The sequence below is a fragment of the Acinonyx jubatus genome, chromosome A2, assembly GCF_027475565.1.
Source record: "Acinonyx jubatus isolate Ajub_Pintada_27869175 chromosome A2, VMU_Ajub_asm_v1.0, whole genome shotgun sequence".
NCBI lineage: Eukaryota > Metazoa > Chordata > Mammalia > Carnivora > Felidae > Acinonyx > Acinonyx jubatus.
This window is the reverse complement of record NC_069383.1, coordinates 107,901,074-107,922,580: the sequence shown is the minus strand read 5'-3', so window position 1 is coordinate 107,922,580 and position 21,507 is coordinate 107,901,074. Positions and strand designations below refer to the sequence as shown.

The 21,507-nt window shown below is 45.7% G+C and overlaps 1 protein-coding gene across 4 annotated transcripts in view; it reads right to left on the bottom strand.

Annotated features, from left to right (window-relative positions):
- The window catches only part of CHCHD6 (coiled-coil-helix-coiled-coil-helix domain containing 6), a 248,397-nt gene that overhangs the window by 108,629 nt on the left and 118,261 nt on the right, over nt 1–21,507 (bottom strand). For all 4 annotated transcript variants that reach the window (XM_027049798.2, XM_015083929.3, XM_027049796.2 and 1 more), the window contains exon 5: nt 5,982–6,065. In XM_027049798.2, the coding sequence (XP_026905599.1) occupies nt 5,982–6,065 (84 nt within the window). The remainder of the gene's footprint in view (nt 1–5,981; nt 6,066–21,507) is intronic.

The following is a 21,507-nucleotide window of genomic DNA, read 5'->3' as shown; positions in this document are numbered from 1 at the left end:
CTTCACACCACAATTGGAGGGCTCTCCTCCAGTCCTTCCTGGCCTGCAGCATTTGGCACCGTTGACCACACACACTCTCTCGAACTTTTCTTCCGAGCTGATCTGAGAGGCAGCATGGCGTGGGGGAAAAGCAGAGACTTCAGAGCTCTGACTTCATCCATCAGCTACATGGCTTCTGGCAGCTCATTTAACCTGATTCCCAGTTTCTTCATTTATAAAATGTATAATATAATCTACCTTGCAGGATTGCTGCAAGGATTGGCGATAATTTATGTAAAAGAGCCTGGCACATAGCAGATGCTCATGACATCGTGGTGGCTGTCATCTTGTGGGACACAGAACTCCATGTCTGACACTTTCAATCATCTGCTGGCCATCTCCACTTCATATGTGCAGGTCTAGAATTAAACTCACGACCTTCCCCAAGTGTCGTGGCTCACTTGAATTTTTTCTGTCTCTTAATGGCACCGTTACCCTTCCGGACATTCAAGCTCAAGTCTTTCTCCAGCTGACAGCCCTTCAAGAACTCCCAATGTTATCCTAATGGAAGGCCACGCTGTGAGCCAGTCATCCGGGGTCCTTCATGATGTGACCCCAACCTATTTTTACAGCCCTCCCCCCCACTGCCCACAGTCACGTGGAGGTCTCCGTCCAGAAGCCCCACCTCTTCATGTCCCGTCCTGTGGGCTGCCCACTCCATCCTGCTCATGCTCCAAACACAGCTTTCACCAAGAGGCCTATCCCGGAACCCCCGCTGCGTCACTGTTTCCTGCCTGCTCATACATACTTTCCTTTCTTTATTCTTGCAAACATCTATTGGGCACCTATTCTATGCCAAACACTGCATCCCCAGCCCTGGGTGATGAATCACCCAGTGAGGACTCTGCTTCCAGACCTTCACAGTCTGGAAGTGGAAACAGTCACAGATGCCAACAGCCACAAGACAGCGTGGCAAGTGCTAGAACACATGCAGGGCGCAGGGCCTAGGAACATGCAGAGAGGGAGTGGCAGGTGACACCGCTGGTGCCTACAGGTAGGCCTGCCTTCCTCCGCTGCATCGGACTTTGTGTTAAATAGAACATACTAACAGAAAAATGCAAAACCTCCCAACACAGCTTGATGAATTCGCACAGTCGAACCCACCTGCGTAACCAGCACCCACATCAAGAAAGGGAACTCTGCCCCACTCTACGAGCCCTCTACACATTCTCTTCCACGTTACTCCCCCCAAAGGTAACCGTTATCCCACTTTCTAGCGTCACAGATTAGTTCTGCCGGGTTTGAAAGTCAAGTAACAGATCCACCCGACGTACACGTATGCTTCCGTGTGGCCCTTCTGCTTACCATTCTGCGGCTGACATTCACCAGCACCCCTGCTGATGGCCACGACTTGTTCATCCGCACGCCCATCTGGGCTTCTACTCTGACGACCACCGTGACGGATCCGTCCCCCTGTTGACAGCGATTGTGAATGATTCTGCAATGAACATTCTACAGTCTTTGGTTTTTTGGTGAACCTATGGACACATTTCTGTTGGGCACCGAACTGCCGGGTTGTAGGGTATGCCTAGGTTCAGCTTTAACAGACAACGGGTGATAGCTTTCCAAAGTGGCCTTGCCAATTTACAGCGCTGCCAGTGGCGTGAGGGCCTGAGTTAACCACACACAGCCTGGCCAGCACTCGCTGGTACCCATCGCTCCCATGTCAGCCACTCTGAGCATGGAACGGTATTGCCTCGTGGTTGTCACTGCATTTCCTCAACATGTGTGAGGCTGGGCCTTTTCACGTGCTCCCGACCAGGGGCCCACCTTCTCATGTAAAGCAGAGTTCTCCTCTTCTTCTGTGCCCTAGAGCAGCTCCTGTTTTCCTGAACAGACTCCGACTGACACCCCCAGGGACATCAGGCAGGGGGCTGTTTAGTGCTGTCACTGAGAAAGCTGCAGGCTTGGCAGGATCACATGACAGTTGTTCCTTGAAAAAAGAAAGCCGGAGTAGAAGCAAAGAGGGAAAAACAGGAAAAGGGCTGACTGTTCACATATCGATGCTGGGGTGGTGTGTGTGCCCAAGGGGAGGAGGAACAGAGATTTATGTTCTGGGGAAAAAGCCCGAGATCCAGGAAGAATACACATATTTTTCAGGTTCTCCCCTTCTCCCTACCTCCAGCTGTGAAGCTTGACCCCCCAGATGCTCTCCCCACTTTGCAGTTGCTGAGTTCGGAAAAAGCAAGACCATTTTTACAGGGTTGCCAGGTCTGGTCACGGGAAGTCGGCTCTCTGGCATCCTCCCACTTGCGGCCCTCTTCCTCAACATCTCCCTCCCCTCCCAAACTGTGCTGTGAATTTCATGAGGTAGGAATGACAGGTGTCGGGACCGTCTCTGGGCATCTAGCAGAATTAAACAGATATGGAATTAACGAATGGCTACGCATTTATTACATGAGGAGAAAAAGGATGGAAATGACACGAAAGAGAATAGGACACTTCAACGTCAGATACTTGTACACAAATGACCACTCAGCCCCCAAACAACTGGCAGGTTGGTCTTAACATTTCCGTGTCAAAGGTAAGAAAGTTGAGGCTGTAGAATTTAAATAGCTTGCTCAGAGTCAGAAGTCTGGTCAATTCCTGAGGCCAAACTAGGACTCCATCGCGCACCCCACACACCTTGCTCCCCACGCACCTGCGCTCGGCCCCATGGCAGAGGGCAGGAGACGCACCCTTGGCCAGCCAGAGCTGTCAGATCGATGGCCTTCAGGTCTCATTCAGAGCCACCCAGCACCCAGGGTTCCACCAGCAGACAGCAGATGCGCTAGTTCTGACAGGACACAAGTCACCCTTAGCCCCGAGATAACTGAATCCAGGTGGAGCGCAGGTGAAACCCACAACCAGGTCTTCCGTTTCCCACAGGAAAACACAAAGGGCAGCTGAGCAAAGGCTCTGGGAGGCCAGTTACGATGGCAGGAGGTGCAGCACTGCAACTCGGACAGTCGAGGCGGTGGACAGCGTCACCTTCCTGGACCCTACACCCGGCATACGGCAACGGAAAATGGCCCTGCTCTCTAACACTGTCAGGCCCGTGAGAAACACCCAGTTGTGAGCAGCGCGTGGTCTCCATAGTGCTTTGCACACAGCCCTCACCTACCCCTCTGCGTGGCAAAGGACAGACAGGTGTTGTGGCGGGCACCCAAGAAAAGCCCAGAGAAGCCCGGGGAGGAGATTTCTGCGTCCCAGAGAGCAGCCCACCGTTGATGACAAGATCCATCTCGGCATGCATACGTGTGCACACATGCATCCGCTGAACCCAAACCGGAAGCATCAGGACTTGAAGGAGAATCGCCAACACCGCTGTGCACCAGAGAGAGGCCCCCGGCACATGCCAACACCTGTCCGATGTTCCCTCCTCCAATGTTGCCGTCAACACCCGGAGGGAGGCATCAATATCTCCATTTCATAGATGAAGAAACGGAGATGTGAGGAGGCGCAGTGTGGTTGCAGAGGGCAATGACACAGAGCCGTGTGGGGTCCCGGGTCCACTGTGAATGCGCTAGCCCTTGCTTCACGGCTGTGTGTGGACACCACATCTAGGGTTTGCCTCCAGGTGCCATGAGACCCTCCCCAGGCCCCTGCAATCCCAGCAGCTCACCGCTCTCTGTGATGAAAGGAAAAAACACTCCTCACTTAGATCTTGCAGTGTGGGCATGAGGAACAATTACTCAGAAAGATTATAAAGCGCAGGAGCCCTACAAAATATGATTTCCACCCTCAAGAATAATCATCTAGGGAATATATACTGCAGTACAAAGGGGTCAAGACGTCTCCTCCCCCTTGAAAATGAGTCTGGATTCTGTGCAGGATTTCCCTACCTGCCAATCACAGTCCTATGGGCGAAAGGGCAGGAGGCTTCCAGCCGAGGGGCGGGCGGACCCAGCACGGCGCCCCCCACGAGCCTGGGCCTCTGTGTCCCCCATCCCAACCTCCTCTGGCCCCTGACCATACTCCCAACTTTTTTGGGTGGTCGCGGATGATTCAGCAGCTGCTCCAAGTTTCCCCCTGAACAGGTTTCCACCATCAATTTCCAAACTTAAGAGGAAATGGGAAAAGAAAAGAAAGGAGCCTGCTGATTGGAAGGCCCTTAAGCTGTGTGTACAGAAGCTGAAAATGTCAAGGTCTGAGAGTATTCAACAAATGAAAGCAGAATTATATAAAAGCAACAGCTAATAAAAAAGATTGTCGGAGGCCGAGTTCTTCATCTTCCCAGCCATTACAGGAATAAAATTATCCACAGAGGAGATGGGAAACCTTTCTCAAGACCGGTACAATTAAGCCTTAGGATCATGCGTCTTTGCTCCCCCTTTTGCAGCACCCCTTCCGCCCCGCCCCCTCCCATCTCCCTCACCAATCTCTAGTTCCCAGGACATGAGAGGGGCTTTCCTTTTGCACAGTGTCACCAGCAAAATGCTAGTACTTCAGAGTCAGACAGGTGACCATGTTTTTGCACCTCCTTCTGGAAGCATTTGATAACTTCACAATCATGTAGGAAACCCTCATTTTAGAAAAAGGGCACATGTGCCTATGTAGAGTCTGGACGTCCCCGTAGGATGAGTGGGGAAGAACAGATGAGAAGGAAGGGCCCATCCAGGAGAATTTACTTCCCTTTTGGCGAGGCAGAGAACAGGGCCCAAGAAGGAGAACCCCAGTGGGGATGGGAAAGGAGAGTGACAGGGGAAAACCGAGCTGAGACAAGGAAGAACACTGTAAGGCTACTGCCCTTCACCCCGAGCAGACACACGCACACACGCTTCCAGAAGCCAAACCCAGAGAGGGAAATGCAAGCGGAGCTCAGCAGGAGGCCGCGGAATTGCACACATAACAACACAAAAAAATCTGCGCTCGTGAACATATGGGCAACTGTGATAATTAGAGCTATGGCTGGTGGAATGTTTTTCCCCTTTTCCAGGATCTCAAATCACAATCCTTGTCATTGCAGCTACAGTCAAACCTGGGCAGGAGGCTGTTCTGGGGACACCTCTGCTGGTTAAGGGGCCACTTCTATAAGTGGCTGGAGGTGCCCTGCTGGCCTCCAGGACCACGCCACCACCGTCGGTGTTCACATCACAATTGGTGCCATCCCCTAAACACCCTGCAGGAGGCAGACAGGGGCGTCCCTGGAGCAAGGAGGAGCGTCCCTCCTATCCCCGCTGCCTGGAAATCCAGAAACCCACATTTCTACCAGCCTTCAGAGTGCCATGCCACAGGAGAAAAGCCCACGGAAATCAAGCCCCTCAAGCAAACTGTCAATTTCAAAGCTCCAAACCGTGACAAACGATTCTCGAAGATTTGCCTGCAATAAGCTGATGGCTCGGATTGCCTGGCATGCCGTCTCAGGCAGGAGGAAGAACATTTTTTTTTTAAAAACCTCCCAACCGTCTCCCATCCATGATTTAAGCCATTTGAAAAATCTGTCATGATCAACAAATTAAGCACTCCCCCACAAAAGTAAACAAGTTACCAAATGAATTTTCAAGAGTCGTTGTAGGCTTTATCAACAACAAAAAAAGAATGAGGATGTCTCTGAATCTCCTTCATTTCAAAGGCTTATCCCTAGGAAAGTGGGGAGCGAGTAGCCATGGTGCCCTTTGATCTCCCCGACTCCCGAGAGAAAATCAATAATACAACTTTAATATATTTGTACAGCACGACTTCACGTTATAATTATTTTTATCCAGTGCAGCTTAACTAAGGTAGGCTAGGGCTCAGCACCGCCCTGTGGTGAAAATGAGTCTTTCCTGAGGCTGAACGACAGCATGGCCAGCCGCATTCACAAAACACGGGCCACTTAAACACTGTGATCTCTGTGACTACAACTTGGGGAAAGGCTGAGGGTGAGGGAGGGCGTGTCCGCAGGGGCACCGGCCACTGGGGCGACTGGACCCTGGGGCTTTCAGGGCCTGGCGCCCAAAGGCGGCCGCCGTGAGCCTTACCTTCCTCTCAAGGCGTCCCAGCTGCTCCTTATAGAAGGTGTCACGACAGCTCAGCTCTGCCTCCCGGCTCTCCAGCTCCCTGGCCTGGCGGGAAGAGAACAAAGCCCACGTTAGGTGACGGCAGCTGGGCTGAGCTGGGGGAGACACCAAGGGGGTTTTGTTCAGAGACACTGACTGTGCAAGCAGCAGCGATGGGGCGTTGAAAACCTGTGCTATGCTGGACTGCTTACATACCCTGTGTTGAGTTTCCACCTCAGGACTTCAGTGTGGCACGCTGCTAGAGCCATTTCAGAGGACAAGCACTAACATTTACCGAGTGCCTACTAGGCGCCAGGTACTAGTCCAAGTGCTTCCCCCAGACCTTCTCACTGGACCCTCACAGCACCTCTAAACGGTAGGCAGGGTTGCTAGGAAGCCCCTGTAGGTGAATAAATGGAGGGGCTAAGTGACCGCCCCCGCCCACAGCTATGAGGGAGGAACTGGGGCTTGAGCCCCAGCACGTACAGGGCCTGAGCACAGAGCTGCACTGCCTCAAGGTCACACGGCCTGGAAGGGCCGGAGCTGTTCCCCGGCCATGGAGTTCTCACGCCCAGCACCAGACCAGGCCACCAACTCACACGTGAGCTCTCAGAGGCAGGGTGCCAGAATGCCCTTCTTCTGGCAAGGCCAGCTCCCTCCTTCAGGGGTCAGGGATCTGAAAGGTGAGCAGTATCAGAACCCCAGAACCCTAGAGCTGGAGAGGACGGCTGCTCCCGCACCCACCGGATGCAGAACAAACAGAATTGCTGGCACATATGGCCGAGGACCCTCCCTGAAGGTGACAGCGAGGCTGAGGGGCTTGGCTGGCCAGGACCAGCAACCTGGAGCCAGGAGACCTGGGGGTGAATCTGCCTCACTCTTAACTATCTGGGTGATCAAGCTCCAGCTTCCTCAGGTATAAGACATAAGCCCGCACCAGAAGTGCCTGCCCCACAGGACTGTGTGGGAGGTTAAAGAAAACAGGCAGGGCCACAACAGGCCTCCATCAAGGGACACCTGCATCACGGCAGTCTTCTCCTGCCTGGGACATCCATGGCCCTGCAGCCTCTCAGGACCTCTGTGGGACAAGGCCCCAAGGCCTGCCCCCACCCGGGGTCTGAGCACCCCAGAGGGCCGGCTCACCGCTCGTCAGACAAGTAATGCCATCTGATCGCTATGTGCTCTGTGTAAAGGTCCAGTGCACTCCAGCACCATTTCAGGCTCCTGTATCACTTAATTACCATGACCCCAAGACCATAAAGCTAGCCAATGACAGAGGGAAACCATGAACCTCTGTCAGCGGTGACTCCAGGTCCTGAGCTGCCTCCTTCAGACCACACTGTGGTGTCAGCACATGGGTCTGAACTGGGCAAAAATACCACCCAGGACAAGAACTGATGTTTCTGAAAGCCCATTCCCTCAGCAATGCTACAGCCAGACATGAAAATGTGCTAAGGCCCAGCAGGGGATCAGCAACGAGGAGCTGACCACAGGACAGCGACAGCAGCTGAGGAAGGACCTGGGTTTGAAGGACTTGGCTGCACCCGGGGAACGTGGGCTGGCTGGGCTTGGCGACACGCTGACAACCTGGGAGTCGCACTCTAACGCGGGCTCCACCACTGAGTGGCCTGCGAGCTGGAGCAATTTGCTCTCCTTTTCTTGGGTATGTCCTCCTTACCTGTAGAATGGAGAACAGAGGGGAGACTTGGCTCCTGAGGCTGCTTCAGAATATCTAAAAATGCCAAGAAGGCTTCTGGAATGCCTGTGGAATGCCAACACTTCAGAAAAGCTAAATACAAACAGTGAAACTGAATGCTGGGGGATTTCTCGTGGGTTTTTTCAAAGCACGACGCTGAGGCAGGGTCCCAGGAATGGGAGTGTGGTGAATCTGTGCTGGGCCCTCCGCAGCCACCTGGGCCCTCACCCTCAGCCATCCCTGGGACAATCAGAGAAGCCGGCGTGACACAACGAAGCAGCCAGGACAGGGATGTCTCCTGGGGATCTGGACTTGCTGTTTTCTGGCTGACGGTCCCAGCCAACCGGGAAGATGACACCAGAAAGCAAAACTGCCATGAGGCTCTTCTTCTGCCATTCCCTGAAGGCCAGCAGGACGGTACATGAGGAGGCCTTCCGGGCATCTGTCCACCCTCCCTCCAGCCTACACATCAGGATGCCTCCTCTGGGCAGAGGCTCCAGGAACACTCAGCTCATGGCTCCCGGGCCTGTGCTGGCATGGGTATCTATGTCAGAAATGGGATAAGGCTCCAGGCAAAGCTCCCCAACCATCGAGGCTTCCTCGGGCCACAGAGAGACAGTTCACACACAAGAAGAGATATTGAGGACACAGGGGTCTCCTTTTATAGCCATGTCAATCTGCAACACCACGAAGCCGATGCCAAGTAAGGAAGTGATTAACTGCTCAGAGAACAAGGAGTCTGTCATACCCACTGGAACGGAAGCTCTGTGACAGGAAGGGCCTTCCTGCTCTCGGCCTATCCCCAAAGCCTTGGCCTCCAGCACCGTGAGCCAGCAAGGTGGCTAGCTCACTTCCTCCACCCCATCCTGAGATTTATAATGACAACAGACAGGAGGAGGTGACATGTGAAAAGGGCTGCGGAAAATGCATGCGGTATGAACGTCTGGCTGTCAGTGCCTGGCCCGGAGCAGGGACCCACTTGGCTTTGATGAATGAAGGCGGGCATGAGACAACACTGGTCACTCTACATAGCTGCTACAGTCCAACACGCGCCTCCCAGCACTCACGAGAGGCCATGCGGCAGGCACCTCGCAGCATGACCGTGGAATTAAGGAGGCACAGGCAGGTTTCAGTGACTGATTCAGTAATTTATCAGAACATTATTGAGTGCCTACCACGTGACAGACACTATCGCAAAGGGGTTGTGGATACAAAAGGGAAATGAGAAAGAGTTTCTGTTCTCGTGGAGCTTAGATCCCAGTGGGAGAGACAAATGTGTGTGCAGAGAAATAAGATAATTTTGGAGAGGGATATGTGCTGGGGAGGCCACAGGCAGAATAACTTGTGGGGTAGCAGGTTGTTATTTTCTCTAAGGAGATTTCCAAGCCAGTCTTCTAGGAAAAAATACTGAGTAAAGTATGCTGTCTCCAATACAAAGGCAAAATATCACCATTATGAAGATCTACTTGGTGGATTACAGTCTTTGAATGGGGAATTGAAAAGAATCTTCAGTGATTTAGTCAAGGACTTCCTCCAGTCAAGAGAGTACAGTAAGTTCACACTTTGATGCATCTTCCCTGCTCTAAACACATAGCAAGAACAGACAAAATATGAGAACAGGACACCAAAAAGACATGGCCAGGTTCAAAAACAAGATTAAAACATCTAACAGAACAGGAATGCAAAGCAGTGGGTAAGGCCAGAGCCACAGGCTTGCTGGGCTCTGGGTCTGGAGTCGGCAGAGGCAGCCAGAACAAAGCCTGCTCCACAGAGTGGGGCACTGGTGCCAGCCTTGCCACCCGCAACCCAGGGCTCTCTCAGAACAAGGAGCTGATGCAAAAAATTCCTGAAGACCCCGTGTAGGGCTGCAGTTCAGCCCACAGGCCATAGCTCCAATCCACTCAACCCTTGGCCACAAATGACCCCCACCCCCGCCACCCCCCCAGCTCAGGTCCCAGCTCCGCAGCACCACTAATGCCACCACAGTGATGGGCCTCAGGAGCGCCACAATCACCTGTCCCTGCATCTGGGCGCAGCTGCAGACCGCTAGAAACGTACTAGGCGGGGAGAAACGAAAATGAAAGCAAAAACAAAGTAGAGTGAAACAAGACAAAAATCAAACTTTCTACTCAAAATGAGCCTGCAGGGGCGCCTGGGTGGCTCAGTCGGTTAAGCGTCCGACTTGGGCTCAGGTCATGGTCTCACAGTTGGTGAGTTCAAGCCCTGCATCCAGCTCTGTGCTGACAGCTCAGAGCCTAGAGCCCGGAGCCCGCTTTGGATTCTGTGTCTCCCTCTCTCTGTGCCCCTCCCCCTCTTGTGTGTGCACGCACGTTCTCTCTCTCTCAAAATAAACATTAAACAAATTTTTTTTTTCTTAATGAGTCTGCAAACCAAATCCCAAATACATGAAGCACTGTGACACTTAGCAAGGCTACCAATAAAATCAGCAATTGGAACATGAATCCACTCCAGATGAAATAAATTCTATGGGACATTATAACCAAGGATTTTTTACAACTTTTTATTATGCAAAAATTTAAACATGAGACAGAATAATTTAATAAAACCCCAGACAGCCATCACTAAGCTTCAAAATTTATAAACTTAAGGAAATCTTGTTTTACCTATAATTCCCACCCTCTCACTATCCCCAAATTTCTTACAGCAGATCATTTCATCTGTACATACTTCAAACACTTCTTTAAAAAATAAGGACTTTTCTTTTCCTAAACTAAACCATAGTACCATTGCATACCCTCCAAATTAATTCCTTAACATCACCAAATATTCAGACAGTGTTCCAATTTTCAAATGATAAAGGATTTTAAAAGTGCATGTTTAAGGTACTCAAAAGATAAATGAACTTCTTGGGGCACCTGGGTGGCTCAGTCGGTTAAGCAGCCGACTTTGGCTCAAGTCATGATCTCACGCCTCATGAGTTCGAGCTCCATGTCAAGCTGCTGACAGCTCAGAGCCTGGAGCTTGCTTTGGATTCTCTGTCTCCTCTCTCTGCCCGCCCCCCCCCCCCAAATAAACATTAAAAAACATTTTTTTAAAGATAAATGAACTTCTAATTGAAAAAGAAGAAATTATGAACCTGGAACAGGAAAACCCCCAAACAGGTAAATATTATAAACTTAAATTCCTTCAAAGTAAAAATGATGGATAAGCTGAGGGCAGTAAGGTGGAAATAAGCAAACTGGAATGTAGTACAGTAATGGGATCCAGAACATTGCAACAGAAGACAAAGATAAAATGTATGAAAGAGGAGCTGAAAAACTTGGAAGACAGACTGAGAGACTCCAATGTATGTCTAAGAACTATTTCAGAAGAAGAGCCCAAAAGGGATGGCAGAGAAAGAAGAGATGAAGGAGGAAGAGAAGGGAGGGAATGGAGAGGAAGAAGACGGATGCTAGAGCAGAGGCAAGGGAGGGTGGGAGAGAGGGAGCAAGATGTGGCCATAAGGAGAAAATGGGGGGCTGAAGGAAAACACGGGGAGGAGAAGAGGATGTAAACTGAAAATCCCAAATTAAATTCTAGAAATAAGTATGTCAGTTATCACAAAAAAATATGCGCTTGACCGCTTCTTAGATGGTCCCCAAGGATCCCATGTCCTGATACTCGTCTTTGTGTGATGCCCTCTCCTTGAGTGTGGGCTGCACCTAATGACAAACTTTTCAAATGGACAGAATATGGCAAAAGTGGTAGGATGTCACTTTCCGGCTGCCAAAAGCTAGTGATTTCTGTCTTGCTCCCCCACTCCCCCTCGCTCACACTGAAGAAGCAAGTTTCCATATTGTAAGCTGCCCTATGGAGACACCCACACAGTAAGGAACTGAGGGAGGCCTCCAGCCATCAGCCAGCGAGGAACTAAATCCTGCTAACAGTTGTACCAGGGAGCATGGAACCAGGGCTGCCCTGAGCTGAGCCCTCTGATGAAACTGCAGCCCTGAGATAGAGGCACCCAGCTAAGCTGTGTCCAGGATCCAGCTCCACAGACTCTGTGAGACAGTAAATATTTCTTATTTTCAACCACTGAAGTTTGTAATTTCTTATTTAGGAATAGACGACTAATACAAAACATAACCTGGTTAATCTCACCCTTAAAAAAATTCTTACTTTGGGTAAAAGAAAAGAAGAAAATCTAACTATATGCCATTACGAGACACTCAAGCCCCCATACTAATGATCTTATAGAACAGAAGAAAACCCTTCACTGGCATATATACCACAGTGTCTACTGTTTTATTTACACAAAAGGTTGAGCATTCAGTCAAAAGTGTAAACACAGTACACACACACACACACACACACACACACGAAAATAATGATCTACCATAAAGAGAAAATACCCAATGCAATCAGATGCAACAATGGTTCACATGTTACAAGTAACACAGAGGAACTTCAAAATAACTATGATCAATATGTTAAAGAATCTAGCAGAGAAGGGTAGATACCTACCATATGTGAAGAAAGGGAGAATTTCCACAAGGATATGGGCACTATCTGGCCTCCATTATTTATGATAATAAATAAGCTATTAATATTATTGAGGATTCCTTGCATGTGACAAATTGATTCTATCCTGCTACTTTTAAGATTCTCTCTTTGACTCTGGTGTTCAACAGTCTATGATGTGTCCAGGTGTGAATCTTTTTGAGATCTCCTGAGATCTCCCCTACACATTCATCTGGCCTTCTAGATTCCCAGGAATATGCTGAAGCTTTTCTAAGCCTTCTTTGAACATCTTGTTATCTAGTTTTAAAAAAAAAAATACCGGTGGTATTTTGATGGGGATTACATTAAATGTGTAGATTGCACTGGGTAGTATGGACACTTTAACAATGTCTCTTCTCCCAACCCATGATCATGAAATATCTTTCCATTTCCTTGTGTCATCTTCAATTTCTTTCATAAATGTTTTAGGAGTTCAGAGTTCAGATTTTTTACCTCTTTGGTTAAGCTTATTCCTAGGTATTTTATTATTTTTGGTGTAATTGCAAACAGGACTGTTTTCTTAATTTCTCTTTCTGCTACTTCATTATTAGTTTATAGACATGCAACAGATTTCTGTATATTGATTTTGTATCCTATGACCTTACTGAATTCATCTATCAGTTCTAGTAGTTTTTTGGTGGAGTCTTTAGGGTTTTTGTTTTGTTTTGTTTTCTTAAGGAATCTCTACACCCAATGTGGGGCTTGAACTTACAACCCAGAGATCAAGAGTGACATGCTCTGTGGATGAGCCAACCAGGCACCCCTAGGGTTTTCTATGTAGAGTATCATGTCATCTGCAAATAGTAAAAATTTTACTTCTTCCTTACCAGTTTGGATGCCTTTTATGTCTTTTTATTTTTTTTTTGTCTGACTAGTACAGCTAGCACTTGTCTTGTTCCTCATCTTAAGGGAAAAGTCGTCAGATTTTCACTGCTGAGTATGATCCTAGCTGTGGGTAGTTTTTCTTTTATTAAGCTTTTTTATCACCCTATTGTTTTCCCAAACTGTTATTCACCTCCTGGAGCAGCCATACTGTTCAACAATTGCCTCTGATTGTTTTTGAAAAATGCCTTCCAGGAAAAGGCTGTTTCCACTGAGCAACGTCTGAGTCAGATCAAGTGAAGACAGCCTTGCAGGTGGGGTCTTCCAGGAACCACCAGACAGGAAAAATAATGACAACTTTCTAGGCATGGGACTTTAAAGAACTCCGATCCTTCTCTGCCCTGTCCAGTGGTTGCCAGGCTGCTAGCTTTTACCATGACTGTGGCTGTTGGTTTTCAAACTTACTGCTTAGTTGGGGGAAAGGAGGATGGGAATGAGACGATTTAAAATGCCATAAAACTCACTGTCCTTACTGAGATTCACCATTTTTCTTGAACAAATGCTCCCGGATTGCTGCAAGTCTTTGGTTAATTTTCAAAGTTCGGGGGGGGGGGGGGAATAGAGCATTTTCATTGCTTTTATGGAAGGGAGAATTTTCATCAGAGGCCCTTAATCCATCATGTTCACTGACACTACCCAATACTGTAAAAACGGAACCAAATGGAAACGCTAAAAATGAATTTCTAGCATAGTATGGCATCAAATCACAGGTTTGTTAGAAGACTGGACAGAGCTTAGAAACAAGTCATTAGAAATTAACCAAACCAAAAGAGACAAAGCACGGAAGAAATAAAACTGAACAGAGGATGCGAGATCTATAGGACAATATCAAATGATATACCATACATGTAATTGGAGTCCTAGAAAGAGAAGAAAAAAATCGGTGCAAAAGAATGAAGACAGAAAAGCCAAGAACTTTCCAAAATTAATTAAAGACAACAAATAACAGATCTGAGAAGCTCAGAAAAACCCCAAGTAGGATGCTTTTATAAAGTTCATAAATAATTCCTTAAGTAATGGAATATTTTTTGAACATAGACTGTCGTAAGTTTAAAAAAAACAAATAATTTCTAGAGCGACCTCTAAAAAAGGAACAAAAAAAAGGTCACAAAAACTCAATTGCGAGGATAAAATGGAATTCTTAAAATATACTGATTCATCTCCACCCTCTCCCTCAAAAAAACCAACAAGAAAGTAGCAACAGAGGGGTGCCTGGGTGGCTCAGTTGGTTAAGCGTTCAACTCTTGATCTCAGCTCAGGTCTTGATCTCAGGGTCGTGATTCAAGCCCCGCACTGGGCACCACACTGGGCGTGGAGCCTACTTTAAAAAAAAAAAAAAGTAGCAACAGAGGAACAAAGAACAGATAGAACAAACAGAAATTGAGTGTCAAGATGGTACATTTAAATCCAATTATACCAATAATCATGTTAAACAGATTTAAGCCCCTACATTAATTTCTTTTTGCTGGTATAAGAAATTAACAAAAATTTAGTGGCTTAATACAAATCTATTCTCTTACATTTCTAGAGATCAGAAATATCAAATGAGTCTTACTTGGCTAAAATCATGGTGTTGGCAGGGCTATATCTTTCTGGATGCTCTAGAAAAGAATCTATCCACTTGTCTTTTCCAGCTTCTAGAGGCTACCTGCATTTCTTGGCTCATGACCCCACATCACCCTGACCTCTGCTACCATCATCACATCTCCTTCTCTAACTTTCTATCCTACTTCCCTCTTTCCCTGATCAAGACCCTTGAGATTACACTGGATCCACTTGGATAATGCAGGATAATACCCCATCATATATCCTTAACTTAGTCACATCTGCAAAGTCCCTTTTACCATGTGAAGGAACATATTCACAGGTTCTGGAGATTAAGAAATGAACATCTTTGGGGAACCACTGTTCTGCCTATCATACTCGCCAGTGAAAGGCAAAACTCTAACTATATGTTATTGATTTAAAAAAAATACATGTTAAACATAAAAACACAAACAGGTTAAAAAAATATAGGGAAAAGATATACTACACAAACACTAAGTACAAACACTAAGCTGTTGTAGCTATATTATAATATAGAGGAGCAGTTCATAATCATAAAGGAGACAATTATTCAAGAAGAAATAACAATTATAAATGTGTACACACCTAATAACAAAACTCTCAAATACATAAAAAACTTTAAAGAATATAAGCAAATCTACACAGTTGAAGACTTTAACATCCCTCTCTCAAAATATTGATAAAACTAGACAAAAACAACAAAGATATGAAAGATAAGAACAATATTATCACCCAACATGACCTAATTGACATTTATAGAATATTCCATGTAACAACTGCAGATACACATTATTCCTAAGTGAACATGAAACAGATATGAACACAGACCTTATCCTGGACTACAAGAAATTTAAACAGATGAAATCAAAGTATCCATTATAACCACAAAATTATTAAATCAGAAATTAAGAACAGCAAGATGTCTAGAAAACCCTCGAATGCTTAGAAACAAAACATATTACTCAAGAAGAGACTTGGAAATGACAGAAATGATGGGATTGGCATATAAGGGCTTCAAAATAGCTATGATAAATACTTTCAAGGATTTAAAGGAAAATATGAACACAATGAGATAAGGGGAAACTAATAAAAAGAACCAAAGAGAATTTTGAAAGCTGAAATGTAAAACACTTGAAAGGAAAGGCTGAAAAAGTGAATGCTAACTCAGTGACCTATGGAACAATTTCAATATCAACTGGTAACATATATTGTAATTAAGACTCCTGGGGAAGGGAGAAGGGAAGAAGGTAGTAGGAAAATACCCGAATATTTGAAGAACAATGAATGAAAAATTTCTAGAGGTGTTAAAAAGTATAAACCTACAGATCCAAAAGTGGAACTACCAGAAGAACCAATACAATGTAATGAATGATTTAACAGAAATATACAAAGTGTAGGGATGCCTGGGTGGCTCCGTCAGTTAAACGTCCAACTTCGGCTCAGGTCAGAATCTCACAGTTCGTAAGTTCGAGCCCCATGTCAGGCTCTGTGCTGACAGCTCAGAGCCTGGAGCCTGATCGGATTCTGTGCCTCCCTCTCTGTGTGTCTCTCCCCTGCTTGCACTCTGTCTCTCTCTCTCTCTCTCTCAAATATAAATAAATGTTAAGAAAAAATTAAGAGAAAAAGAAATATACAAAGTGTATACCTATGATAAGTTTAAAATGCATAATTTTCCTCGATTTATAAAACAAAGCAAATTAAAAAAAAAAAACCTTACCTCAAAGAATTCTGCTGCCCAGATGACTTCACTAATTAATTCTGTCAAATATTTAAGGAAGAACTCATACCATTTCTAAGCAGACTCTTTCAGCAAATAGAATAGGGGAGAACACTGTTCAACTCATTTTATGAGACTATTATAATTATCAAAGCAAACCAAACAAGGGCATTACAAGAAAAGAAATTTACACACCAACATTACTTAAGAGATGTAAAAATCCTTAACCAAAAAAAACTAGCAAGTCAATTCCATCAATATGTAAAAAAATAAAATAAAAAAAAAATAACATCCCATGATCATCTGGGATGTATGCCAGGAGTTCAAGGTTGCTTTAACATATAAAAATCAATCAACCTACTCACCACATTAACAAATAAAAGGAAGAAGATCATGGGATCATATCAAATAGATTCAGGAAAAATATTTGACAAAATAAATAGCCATTTATGAAAAACTTCCAGTAAACCAGGAATAGAATGAAATTCCCTTAACTCGAAGAGCATGTACAGAAAACCTACAGACGATAATGCTTTTGGTGAAATACTGAATCCTTTTCCCCTAAGGTTGCAAAGAAAAAGTTAATAAGGATTTAGAAGATTTGAATAATAAAATTAACAAGGCTGACCTAATAAATATTTACATTGTTTTTAGAGTTGACTGGAACATTTGCAAAAATCAATCACTCTTTTCAGACACACCCACAAAAATAAATTAACAAATTTCAATGTATCAATAGCATACAGACCACTTCTCTGATGAAAATATAATTAAATTACAAAGCAATAATAAAAAAGACAGTTAAAAATGGGTTTGGTAATATGTCTTCTTAAATATAACTCACAGACTAAGTGAAAATAGCAATAGAAATTTCAAAATTAAAAGAATGAAAGTTCTACATTAAAAAAAAAAAAAGTGTGACATTGCTAATAAAGTACCTGAGAGGTAAGTTAATGGCCTTAAGTGCTTTCTCTTAAAAAAAAGAAAAACTGAGACAAAAAAAATTCCTCATTTCGTGTGCAAACAAAATGACTCAGAGTAAGTGACTTGCTCCAGGCCACCCAGATGTAGGGCGACGAACACAAGTTTTCTAACTCCCAGTTCACCAACCTTACAACATTTGGTGACCTCATCATCCCCTCCTGAACTGTGTGCTCTGATAATGTCAAATCACTGGTCGATCATCAAACTGGATACCTCTAAGACCATGTATTATAACAGTGTTTCTCAAACATTTAAAGCAAATTTGAATCACCTAGGATTTTGATAAGTACAGATTGTGAATTATAGGTCTGAGATGAGCCCAAGATGACACATTTCTAACAAGCTCCCGAGTAATGTTACTTTGAGTAACAAGGCACTAGATCACACCTATAGAAAGATAAATGATGGTTATAGTGACATCTCAAAGACGCTGCAAGATCCACGATGGGTCTAAATTATGAATCACACAACCCTTCCTTTAAATTAATGATAATGTACTCTAATTTTAAAAGATGATACAGAGTAGCAGTTTAAGAGAGCAGGCTTTGGAGGTAGACAAGACTAGATTTGAATACCAGACCCATCACTTCCTACCCAGTGACCTTGGCCCAGTCAGAATTTGTCTAAAATGGAGCTTCCCAATCTGTACAATGGGGAGATTAATACCACCTATATTCCAAGAGGTTGCTGTGAAGTCAAATGAGGGTACACACCATAAAGCATTAAATGCAGTATATGGTACACAATAGTTAAAAAAAAAATAAATGTTTAACAACATTAAACATCCAACTAGAAAAGAAAACACACCTATCCACAACCATAACGGATAACAGGTTTTTAACGTAAAAAGGTAAATCTCAAAGACAAATATAACTTTGAGATGATCTGTGATAATCCCTCTGCACCTGCATCGATACCAAGATGCTCTGGGATGTTTTATGTCAACTTCCCTCTCACGTACACCACGTATCAGTATTCATTTTCCCACATTAGACCCGTATGTCTTCCTTCTTAATATGTCTATCTACAGTAACTATCACAGATGTCTTCTTTTCTAAAAATGTTTTTGGGTTTTTCTATTCATACGTAGTTCACATATCATAAAACTCACCCTTCTGAAATCTACAATTCCACTGTTTTTAGTGTATTCACTAGGTTGTGCAAACACCACTGCTATCTAATTCCAGAACATTCTCATCGCCCCAGCAAGAAACTCTGTTCTATTAGCAGAAATGTTTCATTTCCCTCTATACTCAGCCCCTAAATGTCCATCAATCGATGAATGGATTTTTAAAATGTGGTATATCCACACAATAGAATATTATTCAGGCATAAAATGATCAAAGTGCTGATATACACACAACAATATGGATGAACCTTGAAAACATCAGGCCAAATGGAAAAGCCAGATGTAAAAGGCCACATATTAAAGGAGTCTGTTGATACGAAATGTCCACAACAGGCACATCTACAGACATAGAAAGCAAATTAGCAGTTTCCAAGGGCTGGGGCAGGGCGGGGGGGAGAATGTGGACTGACTACTGAGGGGCACAGGGTTTCCTCGAGGGGTGATGAAAACGTTCTCAGCTTAGCTTGTGGTGATGGCTGCACAGCTCAGTGGATATACTAAAAACCATTGAATGGTATACTTTACACGACTGATTTTATGGCATAGGAATTATATAGCAATAAAATGATGTTAAAAATACATAGGATTACAAAGAAAACCAATTATACTGGAATACAGTTATCAGAATATTAAGGAAAAAATCCCCAAGGTCAGGAGGCCACTTTGAAGGCCGATGCAATAATCAGGTGGTGAGGACCTGGATGGAGGCAGGTAGGGGTGGGAAAGAGGATCCAACAGGAGACTGACTCCACCACACCCCAAGGTCTCTGGCCTGAAAATGGGAGCTTCTACCTATATTGTTCGGATAGATGCAATAGTGCTCTCGTATTTGTATGTGTCATCTACATATAGCCATGCACACTCGCGCGGCTAATATGGTATTTAGCACACGAATATGCTTACATAAACTGCCAAGCCTCGCCAGATGCCAACGTGAGATGTGTATCTACCTGTGTGTATACGGATATACATTCCAAGATGACAAATTACGTGTTTGCCTGTCTGCTCCCAGTTTGTACCATTCTAGACCAGAAGTTCCTAGAGGTCGAGGGCTATGTTGCGTTTACTGCTTTCTCCCCAGTGCCACGCAGTAAATATTTGCTCAAAGAATAAAATGAATACGGGGAGGTTGATCTAGGGAGGAGACAGATGCTAATCTTGAAGAAGATGGTACGCTGTGATGGTTAAGGGCATCAGGTTCAAATTCTAACTCCAACAATTATTTGCCAAGAGCCACCGGCTGGGATGCTTGACTTCTCTGAACCCAGGTGGCCTCACAGGGCTGCCAGAAGAGCTTGCTGCAGAGGTCCAGAAATGCCTGTGTGTGTCTGCTCGGGGTCTGAAGGAAAAACCATCCCCAAAGAACCCAGCCTTGCCTCCCCTGTCCATAACCCAGCATAGACTGTTCCATGGAGGTGGGCTGTAGCTTACGCAGTAATAAGGAACTGCAGGCATCCCTTCATCAACTGTCACTCGGCTCCTGTCCAGGCCAGAGCCCGGGAGGACAGTGGGCAGGGCCAGAGCTGCCGACGCAGTGTTGACCCCACAACCAAGTCCCAGTTCCCTAGGGCCCATGGAGAGATTGGGAGAGGCCACTTCTCTGGGATTACCTTCCTCGCTTTCTAAAACCACCTATTATGCCAGAAAGAGAGGGCGCCACGGAGAGGGCATGCTCAAAGCCACATTTTTGTTCCTCGTTACTCAGTGCACATTCCCTAAGAGTCACTGATGCCTCGCAGAAAACTTTGAAAAAACATTCTATTACAAGACCATCTGCTGAAGCATCGTAGGCTCTCTCTGCAGCCCCCATTTCCTTTTATTACCAGGAAAAGCTGCATGAAAATGGTCTCATCCTGAAGGCTTGTGTCTGCTCACGCTGCTTCTCTCCCAATCTCCACCCACAGGCTGCAGAGCTGAGACCCCCGTCTCCCCATCTGTAGCGTGGACACGGTGCCCACATCCGGAGGATGAGAGAACAGAGGCTTCAGGTGCGAAGGACCACAGGACAGATGGCCTCCAAGGCAACAGAAGCCTGCTGTCCCCATGTAGCCCAAGTAAGAAAAGAACAAGACCACAGGGAAGGGGATGACGGAAAATGCTCGATGCCAGTTAACTGTGTATGTAGGACACGTCCGGTCCAATAGGTCACCAAGCACTCTGCAGCCTTCTGTCCCCCCCAGCAACATCTATATGTTACACAAAAAGCATAATCCCGGCTATAACAAAAAGAGGGATCAGAGAAGCCTCATGAAACAAGCAGGGACAAGTCAACCCAAGCAGCAGCAACCGTTTATTAACAGTTAATAAATAATTACTTCAGTGCTCCTTTAATTCACGCAACAGCCAGTAAGGTAGAGAACTATTATTAAACCCACTTACAAGGCAAGGAAAATGAGGCACAGAGTAATTAGGTCGCCCATCAGTACATGAGAGCGCTAAAATTTTAAAGTAATGGGCCTCATCTCCCAAAGTAATAAAGTCCTACCTGGTATAATCTAAGCAAGACTGTCTTAAGAAGTCACATAACACCTCTGCAGTTTCTAATAGAGTCCTAGGGCACAGGAATGATAAGGGTTGGAAATTGAACATACCTGCTCAGGTGCACAATTCCCTTTAGTGGTGAGATGGGCAGGAGGAGGTCCAGGTGTGCACTGAACAATGAACCACAGGGCATCTCCTGCCTGGTGAAAGCCCCAAGCGACTGCCCAATCTCCTCTGGAAGGGCGGGCTGGCCTAGGGGCCCTCTTCTGTCATGGTCTTATCATTCAGCAGTGCCTGGGAGCACTCATTGGTCCCTCCCAGGGATCATGAACCCCCTGAGGACGGGGAACTTTCATCTCCATATCTGAAGCTTTGAACCCAGTGAGGGTCACTAAGCATTTGCTGAATGTATGGAAGAATGAGTCAAGAAAAAAGGAAAGTGAAGCTAGTGGCCCATGGACTGCATGATCCTATTTTGTGTGGTCCGTTAGGTGGTTTGAGTTCGGTTTGATTTGTAACCAAATCCATCACCAGCATTTACAAAACCGGAAAC